This window comes from Lolium rigidum, chromosome 4 (genome assembly GCF_022539505.1).
Source record: "Lolium rigidum isolate FL_2022 chromosome 4, APGP_CSIRO_Lrig_0.1, whole genome shotgun sequence".
NCBI lineage: Eukaryota > Viridiplantae > Streptophyta > Magnoliopsida > Poales > Poaceae > Lolium > Lolium rigidum.
The window spans coordinates 36,054,781-36,067,821 of record NC_061511.1 but is presented as its reverse complement, the minus strand read 5'-3'; the positions used below and the strand labels follow the sequence as shown (position 1 = coordinate 36,067,821).

Genomic DNA, 13,041 nt, shown 5'->3' with positions numbered 1-13,041 from the left:
TACTATCATTCTAACAATATAATAGATAGATGATTACACATGTAATTGACATGCATGACCATACTGGCATGCAGACTATGCGTGATGACATGCAATGTTCATGCATGGCCATGGTTCTGCATACTGAAAGTATAAATAGCACAGCACAATGGTCTATTAATTTCGGTGGTGTCTTCCTCTGACTCGTTCAAACTTTAAGGAGTACAATGATATATAAGAAAGTAGCTAGCCACATAGTACAGAAGAAAATCCATACGCTTTTTATTTAAGGCATGTTTATGAGTTGGGATATTAGAGGATAACTGAGATGTTTGACATAGATTGATGAGAAGGTCCAACCTCTGGGATATGTGCAGCTCCAATCCGACTTCTTTCCTCCGCACTCATGATATATGTTCTAATTTGTGGCGTGAAGTAATGGACTGTATGACAAGATGCCGTTGTTAATCTCATTTCGAGCCAACACAGTCCCGCAGAAATATAGATCTATACATTGTGTGTTAGCGCATCCCAGTGAAGGCGCTAATCCCAGAAGTTATGTGCTATTCCCGGCTGATCCCAGGTTTCAGACTTGGACTACTTTTTTCCGCTGGGGCATTGCAGACTGTGAGCAATGTTGTCTGTTGTTGATTCTGCTGTTTTGTAGCGACCTTTTAAGCCTTCCGCGCTGCAGAACCAAGCGTTTATAGATAATAAAAGGATTTTCCGATATTCTATTTTGCTAGCTTAAGCGCCCATCGAAGCACTCAGCGTTCTGTACATGCATGCTCTTAGTGGTTCCACGCTAGAGCTTTTGCACTATATGCGATGCAAATTTCACGAGTGCCTTCTAAGATGTCGGTGGTCTAACATAACCTTGCTCAAATGCGGTGACGGCCAGTCATCCCTTACAAGAAAAACTAGACAGCTTATTGCCTATTTGCCTCCTCATCATTTTTTTTTTCCTCTAAGGACATCTCCAATGCAGAGCGCTTAACTCGACCCTTGTGTGCGAATAAAACTTGCAAAAAAACGTAAGCGCCTGTACAGAAGTACTGTGGAGCTTATTGCTCCAATGCTAGTACAGGCCATGGATGTAGATCCACTCGGCTTGTGGGAGTTCGCGGCCATAGCTGACGAACAGGGGATAACGCAGACGATGGCTGGGTCGCGTTCCCGTCGAACGATGGCTTCCGCAGCATTGTACGTACATGCAGATGGGAGATGATCAGATGACCGATCCAGATGAAGTGGAAGCGGCAGCTGCTGGTGCACGAGCAGAGGATATGGGCACAGTACCGGCTCGCTGTCGGCATGAGCGGAAGCCCGGTCGTGTCAAACACCTCCGTTCCGTGCCCATGAAGCAGATCAGCCTATGTCCCGTACTCCATAGCTGAATTCTTCAGTATTGTCTGTGAATGAATAATACTCTGACCAGGAGTGTGGAGTGCCCATGATTTGCCACACGAATTATCATATTATCGAATAGGTTTGATCATGCTTGATCGCTGGAGTAATCATGGCAATTGAGATAGATCATTAGAGACAGATTGGTTGAGCACAAGACATTGAAAGAACATAGATCCGTTATTTCAGAACCCAGAGTCAATGATACTAGAATGGATAAGGAATAGGAACATGCTGTTCTAAATATCTGGAAGATGCTGATAAGAAGTATGAACATAATTTTCATCGCTACATTGTTCTATTGTTTGCAGTAGTTTAGGTTCTGAGAATACCAGCTAAGATTAACAGCTACTTTGTACACACACAAAATGGAAACCTGGTAAGGATAATATATGTAGTTGCATCACCCTCACAGATTCTATTGTTTATGCATCAAGGAGCATGCCAACCAGATGCAAGCGTAACGTGACAATCAGAGCTGAAAAAAGAAAACAATACTAGGTAAGGATCATCACCCGCACATAATACCGTTTTTTGCATCAAGTAGCATGCTAACTAGATGTACGATGAACCAGTTTACCTATAGAACTTCACTGATGGATTAGCCAAGGAAATGTTGGACAGTTCCGTCGTTTCAAATGTACGTGAGGGTTCCACGCTCACGCGTTCAATCTTTGGCGAGCATGTTAATATTATTCTTAATAAATCATGCTCATGATCCTCTCCACTGAAGCCATGGATTTCCACTTCTTCAAGACATGTAGAGAAAATACTCTGGCTTCTCCAATTCTTGGGCTTATCACAAGGACAATTTTGTGGGCAAGCTTGTTTCTGCTAAACCAAATGATGAGCATGACAATCTATTCTTTATATGTGCTAATTTCAGTTGAGAGCATATAAAAATTTCATGCTGCTATGTCTTTATGAAAAAACTATATCTGTGGTGAAGAATTACCATGGACCACTTTGGCAGGACGACCTTAAGTTTTTTTGTAGAAGCACAAATTCGACTCATTCCAAGGAATCGCAACATAAGTGATCCATAAACATGCCAAACCAGTTCACAATATATCTCCAGCACAGAGAAGTTGGTAACCGGAAGTTTCTCCACTTCGTGTGCAAAGTTCAGCTCTGTGTCCAATTGTTCCAATTGTTTCTGTAATACATTTGGACAAGATATCATGCATGGAATGAAGCAAAATTTACTGTGTACATACAATAGTAGATTGACAATGGAAATAAATACATACATGGACACTCAGGTGCAAGCACAGGACATGAAAGGGTGGAAGCAGCTGCATCAATGAAGGCATGCCTTTCCTTTTGACGTCGTTGCTCCTCTGTATCGTCTGAATTCTCAAGCTCCTGAGGCGCCAAAAACCAAACAAGCGAGCTGACCCTATATAAGACCGTTGCCACGAGACATTCTCCAACACTGGTGCTGATATTGACACAGCAATGTCCCCATCAGCACGGAACGCCATATGAAGTTCTTTAAGCACGGGAGTTACAATATTAATGTTGTGGAATTCTATATCGCAATCCGTATTCAAATCAAGTTTCTGCAGTGAGGATGAGTGGACCATGATTTTGCCGCTAGTTGTGGCCGCCTTGAGGACACGTAGGCATGGGCAGCGGGCGACCGAGGTGCCAATGTCAGCGATTCTGCAGAGTCTTGATAGGGATAGCGTCTCGAGCCTGGAAAATCCGCTGGACGGCACATTAACTTTAATTTTTTTGTCATGTTTGGAATGGCATCCAAATAAGCTGTCGGTGAAGACAAGCTCCCGCGGCGAGATCCTAGCCACAATACGGAGAAGATAGGCAAACCGGCGCGGGGTGATGTCCTCATCTCTCCAAGGAATTTCGATACCGAGGATGGGCAACATGAGGCCTCGCTGTCCTGCATTTTCGAGTACGGTGAGCGCCTCTTTGATGGAGCTGAGCCGCATGTCGCGTAAGCTCACATTAAGCACGCGCAGGCGTGGGCATTGGTTGAGCAAGATGTCAAGGTTGGCGATCATGCCAGAGAGGGAGAGCTTCTCTAGCATGGGGAATTCGATCACTGGAGCCAGTGTTATGGGAGTAGTATGCCTATTCCGCCGGTAGGAGAGGCTGAGCACGCGTAGGCGCGGGCAACGGTTGAGAAAGGATCCAAGGTTCACGATTTCTCCGGCGACGGATAAACTCTCTAGGGCGGTGAACTCGCCGGTCGGTAGAGTCCTCACATCAAAGTGCGGCGAGTCTATCTCGATCGAGGAGGTGCCGTGAAAGCAGGGAAGATCAATGTAGTTGTAGTCTCTGTAGCCCAGGTAGTAGTGATCATAAGAGTAACGGAAGGTTAAGAATAGCTGTCTGGGCGAGAGCTGCGCTGCTGCGCCCAGCAACGAGTTGGCATCGGCGGTGTTGTGTCCGGAGGAAATATCTATGTCAAGAGTGGATACCTGTGGTGGAGAATCGAAGCGGCGGAACAATGCTTGGATCCTCCTTGCCTTGAGTCCGCGGAAGGTCAGATCAGTAAGGCCCGTCCACAGATCTCGCCACCGGCGCGAGAGCAGGCTGGACTGCACGGCGGTGCGGACGCAGCATAGATGTGCTAGAATAAGGAGAAGCATCTCGTCGGGGAGAGAGCTGATGCGATCCGTTAGCTGGGAGGAGCTTCCATGCGGCGGCGGCGAGGAGCGCCTGAGGCGACGCGCAGATCGCACGTCCATCCAGAGTGAAGGCGGAAGACGTGAACCCTTCGTCTGAAAAAAGAGCAAAATAAACCCAGCGATCTTCTACCTAATAGGGTGTCAAGTTCGATCTTCGATCTCCTATTCTTTCAAAAAAAACTGGAGAGTTGTTAGTTTTGGATTTTTCGCCGTTGTAACATGAAATATTCCACTATCATGGACCGGCCCTACCGTATGGCGCATCCTCACGAGTCACAACAATCCACGGGAGATAATAATCGTGTGACACATCCGTCTACCGAAGATCCATTTGACCTCTTTCTTTGTAAGTTGTTGTTGTTAACCACAAACTTATATCCGGTCTGGAACCATCAGTGTGCCGTTAAGCGACGCTAAGACGCCTCTCACAAGTCCAATCACAACTCTACCATGCCCGTAATTAGTGTACTCGTTCAACAGCAAGTTCATTCGTATTGGAGTTTTGATTTAGCGATTTATATTTCCCTTAACATCACAATACCGATGTCGATCAAGGTCCACCACCGAGATATCCTACCAAATCGACAAATCTCCACTAAATATTTAGAAAGTTTAACTTTAACTAAACCCAAAATGCAGGGTAATACTTGATCAAGTATAACATACGAGTACTAAAGATAGTTAAATTCTACGGCAAAATATAAATATTCTAGGGAGTGGCTGCGTCTCAGGCGACTGAGATTTGGCCATGTCTCAGTCGATTAGTTTTGTCACGGGCCTGGTCATGTAGCTTGTCATGTATACGTAGCTTGTTTCTCTCTCAAAAAAGAATGTACTTAGCTTGTACGTGTGATTTTGGAAAAAAAGAAAAAATTATTTAAAATGTTACTTCTAAACCTCATGTCCAAAATTATAGACTGTTGTACGTAAGGTGATACCTGTAAAATGAAGAACACGATTCTAAAAAAAAGGTGCAATTTTGGTGTGGCAAAAATGAAACCTTTAAATAACTTGAAAAAACTGAGAAATACATATAAAATTGTTCATTCAACATTTCTTGATAAAGTGCAACTTATTCAAGACCAGTTGCATGTATCTTGAGAAAAATGTAACTCATAGCGGAAACCGGTTGGAGTTGCACATATCTTGAAAAATGTAACTCCGGTTGCACGTTTCTCGAGAAAAGTGCAACTAATGGCGAAAATAGGTTGGAGTTGCACATATCTTGATAAAAAATATAACTCGAATTAGCTGCTTGCATATTTCTTGATAGAAGTGGAACTAGTTCAAGACCACTTGCACCTTTCTCGAAAAAGTGCAACTCTCAGCGGAAACTAGTTGGAGTTGAACATATCTTGATGAAAAGTGCAACTATCATCAAAACACTATTGCTACTTGCATATTTCTTGATATAAGTACAACTTCTTCAAGACCGGTTGCATGTTTCTCGAGAAAAGAGCAACTCATAGCAGAAACATGTTTGAGTTGCACATATCTTGATGAAAAGTGTAACTCGTATGAAAATCGTATTGCTACTTGCATATTTCTTGATAAAAGGACAACTAATTCAAGACCAGTTGCATGTTTTCTCGAGAAAAGTGCAGCTCATAGCGAAAACCAGCTGTAGTTGCACATATCTTGATGAAAAGTGTAACTCGTATCAAAACAATGTTGCTATTTGCATATTTCTTGATAAAAGTGCAACTAATTCAAGACCGGTTGCATGTTTCTCGAGAACAGTGCAACTCGTAGCGAAAGTCTGTTGGAGTTGCACATATCTTGATAAAAAGTGTAACTCGTATGAGAACCCTACTTGCACTCTCATATTTCTTGATAAAAGTGTAACTAATTCAAGACCGGTTGCATGTTTCTCGAGTAAAGTGCAACTCGTAGCACAAACCGGTTGAAGTTGCGCAATTCTTAGGACAGTTGCTTATTTTGCAACTTGTTTCCTAAATGTATACTAATTGCATGTTTCTTTATAAAAATGTACTTGTATTAGCAACCATTCGAGGTTGCACATTTCTTAAGAGAGTTGCATATTTATTGAGAATAGTGCAACTTGTATCGAAACCAATAGAGTTGCACATATCTTGAGAAAAGTGAAACCCATATCAAAATAATCTTGCTACTTGAAAGCTTTTTGATGCAAGTGCAACTTGTTTCGAAAAATATTTGCTAATTGCATATTTCTTGAGTGTGACTCATGTCAAAAATAATGAGGATCAAAACATACAAGTTGCACGAAACTCAAAATATATCAAAAAAAAGTTAATTGTTACAAAGGCAAGAACAAGGTTGGACATATAATAGACTGAAAAATAAATGAAGAATACATAAAACAGATAAAAGAAAAAATAAATGGAAAAAACTAAAAAAATGAAAATGGAAATGGCTACAAAATAACTCTATTAGAGAACGTGCCCAATAACAAACGTGGAGCAGTACTATCTGCCGTAGTGGTTGTGCATGTTAATCTAATTCTGCTTGGTCCAAAGGTCGAATCCTGCACGCTGCGTACATCTTTTTATTTTTCTGCGTTCGGCTCAGCTAAGCTTGCGCCAATCTTCAAGTAGATCGAACGGTCCTGCAGGTCGACTGAGACTTAACAAATTCTCAGTCGCCTGAGGAGTAGCAAATCCGAATATTCTAAGCTGCTTATAGTGTGAAACAGAGAAAGTTGTTACTTGCGGACCTGCGGTCCACTAAAATAGCTATAACATATAGGCAAGTGAGGTTCATGAATGAAGACCAACCATTATGCATGCATAAAGGGATGTATCATGCATGACCGTTAATGTGGCGAAAGCATGAACACCAACCCCATCCGTATATAAATTGAGGCAGTGCCTACCCATGCATCAGTTCAAAAGACACACAAGAGCTTCATTTCAAGGCATACACATGAACGGATGTATATGGATTATACATACGGAGTGAGATATTAGAAGAAAACTGATAGGCTAGATTAAACTTGTCCGAGAGCTTGTTTATGGAAGTAACCGGGGCTAGCATGGTGTAAGACATTTCATGCCAGACAAGCTGGCAAAGTAGAACATGGTTCAGCTCTCTGGTATAATCAGTTATGAGCGTTGCGCAATGAAATCATGTGTTTGCTTGGATTCACGAAGAACATACACAACTGGAGTGGCGTGATAGGAGTCAAAAGTAGGAAGCCGATGTCGTTTCACCATGTAAGCGAAGTTGACATATGCCTTATACAGGCATAATTTTGAGAACTCAAATTTGTTAAAGAAAACATATGAAAAGCGTCAAACTGCTCCTGGCGCTAGAGCATCACAACGATGCGTTCATGTACGACCGGGGCAGGTGAAAGACTGCGGCGCCCGTGGCCACTGGCAAGGACAGCCACTACCTCAGATGCTAGCATTGCCGGCACTTTTGGTGGGGGCACTTTGCAATTCTGCCTCTAATTCTACTATTTAGCGGCAGTTTCTTATTTGTGCCATTAATTTCTACTTAATTAGCGGCAAATTAATGAAGTGCCTCTACTGTTTCGTCAATCAACGGCAGTACTGGAAAAGTGCCGCTAATATAATGCTAATTAGCGGCAGTTAGCAAAAGTGCCGGCACTATTTTTTAATCTACGTTTGCACAGAACCCCTCAGAATATTTAGATTATTCGTGTGTAGACCCCAGCCCCACCCCCTCTCTCCCATCCCACCTGCACGCACGCGACCTCACGCCCGTGCTATGCTGCCGCCGCCGCCCATGGCTCCGACCGTCGCCGACCGCATCCGCCAACGGCTCCGACCGTCGCCGACCGCCTCCGCCACTGCAGATCGTCAGACCATCTCCACGCGGGTCTTCTCCCTAGATTCCCCGCCGCTGCGACGCTTCTCTCCTCCCGTGCGCGCCCCCCACGGCAAACCCTAGCCGTGCGGCTCAGGTTCGCCGGTGCGGTGCGTCCCCTTCCCAGCATCTTCGGCTGCTCCACGCCCGTGCTATGCCGCCGCCGCCACCCATGGCTTCGACCGTCGCCGACCGCCTTCGTCACTGCAGATCGCCGGACCATCTCCACGCGCCCCCACGGCGAACCCTAGCCATGCGGCTCGGGTTCTCCGGCGCGGTGCGTCCCCTTCCCCGCATCTTCGGCTGACGACTTCTAAAGTCGTCAACAACCCCGCTACGTCCTCCGGTTCCATGGCTGCTCCAGCCCGACGCCTGCGACCACTCCAGGTTCTCCGTGTTCTCGCAGGATCTGGTCTGGCTTCTCCAGATCGACGGTGTGGTGGTGGTGCTGCTGCTCCACTACGCACCGCAGCACCAGTCGCCTCTCCGACGTCTACGATCAGGTAGCCCCTCGGTTCCCCTGCAATTCTTATTGAGCTGCTATACCACTAGTCATGAGTGATTACTCTTTGTGATTCACTATTCAAGAGGAAATAATTTTTAGGTAATTTAGGAATTTCGTTAGTCCTGCCATGCCCATATTTTCCTGATGCAATTGGTAGTGTAGTTTGAAGAAGTCTGGAGGAGTCTTTCCTATTAAGAAATCTACAGGCGGTACCTAGATAATCTAGGTTGTTCTGTTGATTTCAGTTCCTTGCCGTCCATGTTGACAGCAATTCTTATCATGGTCACGCTAGATTTAATTTTCTCAGATTCTTAAAATTCTATTATGGATTTAGGGTATTGCTCGTCCCTATTCTAGAGGCAGTGATGTTAATTACCCGGCATGTAGCAGCCTAGAAGTATCAAAACACAACAATTAGCTGCAGTAAATTCACACACTTCTATGCTATCACCGATTGATTGAGACTGACTGTGATTTGTCTCGTAAAATTATACAATGTATTTCTGTTTCGCATTTGTATGCGTGCATAATCAAATTTGGTTGTGGTATTTTACTTTCTAGAAGAAGGGTTCTCTCGAGACAAGTCACAACATGCAGCATATGAGTAGTGGTTGTGTGGTTTAGTGAAAACATTAGGACAACAGGGTGTTGAATAATCATTTATTTTCATGCATCATATAAACTATTGTTTCACTTGCTGCCTTGACTGATTGTGCAAGTATCTGTTCATAGATAATAATCATGTCAATGACACAAGTAATCAGCAGTTGGTCGTTAGGTTGTATGCTAGTCGCCACTGACTGATCGAACTAGCTCTTGTACCGTCTCTTTGATCTATATGGAGTATATCATAATTGTTGTCACATGAATTATTGAGTTATGTTGTGTTAGTTTGCTTTGAGAGGTCAGGCTAACGGGGAGTTGGATCAGTACTCTATCAATGTGACTATTACTAACAGATAATTTCACCTCATGTTTTATGATTTACAATGCGTCAATTATGATGTTTCTTTTCTTTCTCTATCTTGACTACAGAATTTTGAAGATCAACTAGCTCACTGGACACATCCCTTGTACATTGTCCTGAATTCCAAATTTCGAAACCTTGTGAGTACGTTAGTACATTTCATTCTCCATGTCACTTCTCATTTTGTGATGCTTCGACAAACTTGGTGGTCTGTGTAACTGTGTTCCTTTTTTTCACCTATTCTCGTGTCTTGCAGTATATGTATATTACAAGAATTTTTAAATTATTGTAGCATTTTCCAGAGAATCTAGCTGGCTCTGAGATTTTCTATGTTGCTACAGAAGATTTTATAAGGTTTTACTAATATATTGGTGCTCATTTGTCAAGTTTTTCTTGTTAGAACTTTATTTATGGAATACAGGGACATTCCGTATAACTAATATCTAGAGAAATAACTTACAACATTGGTCTCCTTCAAGTAGTCACACTGGATATACCTTATAAAATCCTCTGTATTCTAGCTTATCTGTATTTTGAAAATACAGATGTTCTATTGACGTTCAGACTTATTGTGGAAGTATCTGTTCATAGATAATAATCATGTCAATGACACAAGTAAAAACCACTATTGGCCTAATGGTACAAGAAAATCATTAAAGAGTTGAATAGTTAGAATTTCTTAAACTGTCTATTTTTTATAAATGTGTTGAGACTTTCTGCCTGATGGTGTTCAACTTGCAATGCTATTCGGTGCATGTCTAGCTTACTTTCAAAATCCAACAACTTACTTTCAGATAGTCTGATAGTCATATTCTTGTGAACTGGACAATTTTTTTCAACACTTCACTGTTGTACGATTATAATTTTAGTTGGTACCATAATTATCTGTCTTAATCCCAACAACTTTCTTTTATTGTACATTTCTACTACTACTAGACATGGTGGCTTTGTTTTTGATATCTAGTGTGGTATCCATATAGTTGAGCTAAGCACTGTCATCGAATATTCAGTTTTGAGCTTCATAGGTTGAGTCGGTACTACTCTGATTGCTAAGAGGGCGTATAGGTCAGTACAATGTTTTCTTATTTGAATTCAGTATGGTGTTTTCTTATTAGAGGCCAGAACAATGTTGATTGACAGATAGTGACAAGAAAGCAGTCGCAAATTTTTCCAAGTGTTCCAAGTGAATCTTTTGGAACATAAGGTCGTTGGTTTACATATGTAGAAATTACTAATATGGCACTTCATGTTCCCTTCACATGCTTGGTGCTTCATCTGTTTTTGAGGCCTCTATCCTAGCTTACTAATCTGGGTATTTTCGTGATGGTGCTTAACTACTCATGTATTGGTTTCCAAGTAATTTTCATGATGGTGCTTAAATACTCATGCACCGATGCACATGCCTATTGTCTGTACTGTACACTATCTTGATCATTCCATCTACACTAACTTGATCATCCTATTCTATGAACTTTCTCTGAATTTATATACATATTCCTTATGGATACTGAGATTCAGAGACGATTTAACACATGACATATTCACATGATATCATCGCCAGGGACCGCATCATACGAGACGACACAGGAAACCCTAACCCCTCCGGCGTCCTGCTCCTCTTCCTCCGACCGTCTCCATGGACGCGAAGGACATCCTCGGGCTCCAGAAGAACTCCTTCCCATCGCCCAGGACAAGAAGCCGCGGGCGCCCAAGGAGCCGCGGCGCAAGCCCGATGGCGTCTCGCGCGAGGTATCGCCATCCTGTCTGCTTCCTGCTCTCTGCTGCTCGTTTTGGCTGCTCTCCCAGCGCTAATGGATTTTGCGCGTGCCTAGGTGTACGCACTCACCGGAGGGGTGGGAATGGTGCTGCTCATGCCGACCATCGAGGCCTCGCACCTGAAGTGTCGGCCTGCTGTGGAGAAGGTGAAGGTGAGAACTCTCCGGGTTCCAGTTACCAGACCGAAAACTGGGTTACTTCTGTAGCATTTGAACTGAGGACTGAGCTGAGTATTTAGCCATTCATACATTTAGTGAAGCATTTCGATCTAAAACTGGATATCTTCTCTCCTGGTTACTCTTATGAAACGCATTTAGAGTCATGCTTCTAGTATTGGTCAAAATGTGTGCAGTTGGTGCTATTACATAGTTGTTACAACTGTCTATTACCAAGTAGCGTGATAATTCAACTTGTTGCAGAACATTGACTGTCTTAGTTTCAAGTGATACAAGTTATTTATATCATGAATTCCGAGCATGAAGTGTCCAATTTTTCACATTTACCTGTGGAACACTGCTGTACCCAATGGACTGTTGTAGGTGGTCTGACTTGATAATATCAATTACTGTTGCACGAGAGTAGTAATGAATGTGATGTGTATTCCCATGTTAGGCTATTGGCTATTGAGCCAATCATCTGGTAGAAATTGTACAAATATTAGCACTTACCTGAGTAGAAGCACATGTTCCTTTTGTGGCATGATGCGTGACAATTTAAAATTATCCTGCTTATTAGAAAGAGAGAAGGCATAAGATCACTTCTGGGTCAGGTCATAATCTATGTTTGTAGGTTAAAAACTATGTAAAACAAATAGTAGATATCGTTTATATTATGCCATTCTTTGCTAATATAATATTATTTCATTACAATATATTTATATAGCCAGAATACACTACGATGTTATCTGGCTTAATCTTATATTTATTCTTTCTCTAAAATTTCTTATAGTAGCTCAGAAAACATGGATGTGGCATACTTTTTGATGATGTAGATTTTGTTGCTGGTCTTGTATTACGATGTTATCTAGCTTAATCTTAAATTTATCCTTTTTCTCTTCATCCAGCTAATGGCTCTTCTGCTCTTGAGGCACACACTAACCATCACTAGTAGCGATGATGAAGATGATGCTTCTGCTATTTTCTCGGTATATATTAATTTTTTAATGGACTACTTACTATTGCATGTTGGTGTTATCATTTAGACTAGTTCTAATCTTTTTGGCTAGCATTTGGTTCACATCTGATGTCGTGTGTTTAGTCCTTCGTTGTACATTTGTCTAATTGTTGATCTTTGACAGTTATTCCTTTTGAGGGCGGCTGGATTTCTTCTACCATGCTACATCATGGCCTGGGCTATTAGTATCATGGTCAAAGACAAAGACAGGTTGGTGCTGATGCAAATGACTGCTGCTGGAACATGTTCAGATTTGCCTTTATTTGTGCTGCTGGAACATGTTGCTTGCAGAACATGTTGGTACTTGCCATTGCAGTGTATTATTTGTTGCAGAACATGTTGTAATATGCTGGAACATATTGCTTGCATAATTGTCATTAGTTGGAAACTATTTGCTGCAGAAATGTGCCTCTAGGTCCATTTGGAAGCACTAGATTCTGCCTTGAATTCTATTTGCTGGCATTTATAAAAATGCCTTTGGTTACAAATTCCTGGCACTTTTTAAAGTGCCTGAAAAGGAAATAGTGGCAGATTCAAAAATAGCCTGTATTTGTATTTACTGGCACTTTAAATATGTGCCAACAAAATTCTATGGCGGCACATCAGAAAATGCCAGAAAAAGATTTAGCGGCACTTTTTTAGATGCCAGTAATAGGAATGTCGGCACTTCTGTAGATGCCAGAATAAGATTTGGCGGCACTTTTTTAGATGCCAGTAATAGAAATGCTGGCACTTTTATAGATGCCAGGAATATTTTCAGCGGCATT

The 13,041-nt window shown here is 42.3% G+C and overlaps 1 protein-coding gene across 1 annotated transcript; it reads left to right on the top strand.

The window, feature by feature from the left end:
• The first annotated feature begins 8,025 nt into the window (after positions 1-8,025).
• Positions 8,026-12,689, top strand: LOC124646890. Its single transcript, XM_047186933.1, has 8 exons — positions 8,026-8,117; positions 8,173-8,356; positions 9,394-9,469; positions 10,887-11,074; positions 11,158-11,253; positions 12,165-12,245; positions 12,399-12,484; positions 12,656-12,689. The coding sequence occupies exons 1-8, from the start codon at positions 8,026-8,028 to the stop codon at positions 12,687-12,689; spliced, it is 837 nt and encodes a 278-aa protein (XP_047042889.1).
• Positions 12,690-13,041: the final 352 nt, after the last annotated feature.

Bases quoted from the DNA above. Each gene is read 5' to 3' on its own strand.
- LOC124646890 (XM_047186933.1), top strand. From the start codon at position 8,026: ATGGCTTCGACCGTCGCCGACCGCCTTCGTCACTGCAGATCGCCGGAC. The intron at 11,075-11,157 runs GTATCGCCATCC...GCGCGTGCCTAG, and splicing joins CCGATGGCGTCTCGCGCGAG to GTGTACGCACTCACCGGAGG. The intron at 12,485-12,655 runs GTTGGTGCTGAT...AATTGTCATTAG, and splicing joins ATGGTCAAAGACAAAGACAG to TTGGAAACTATTTGCTGCAG.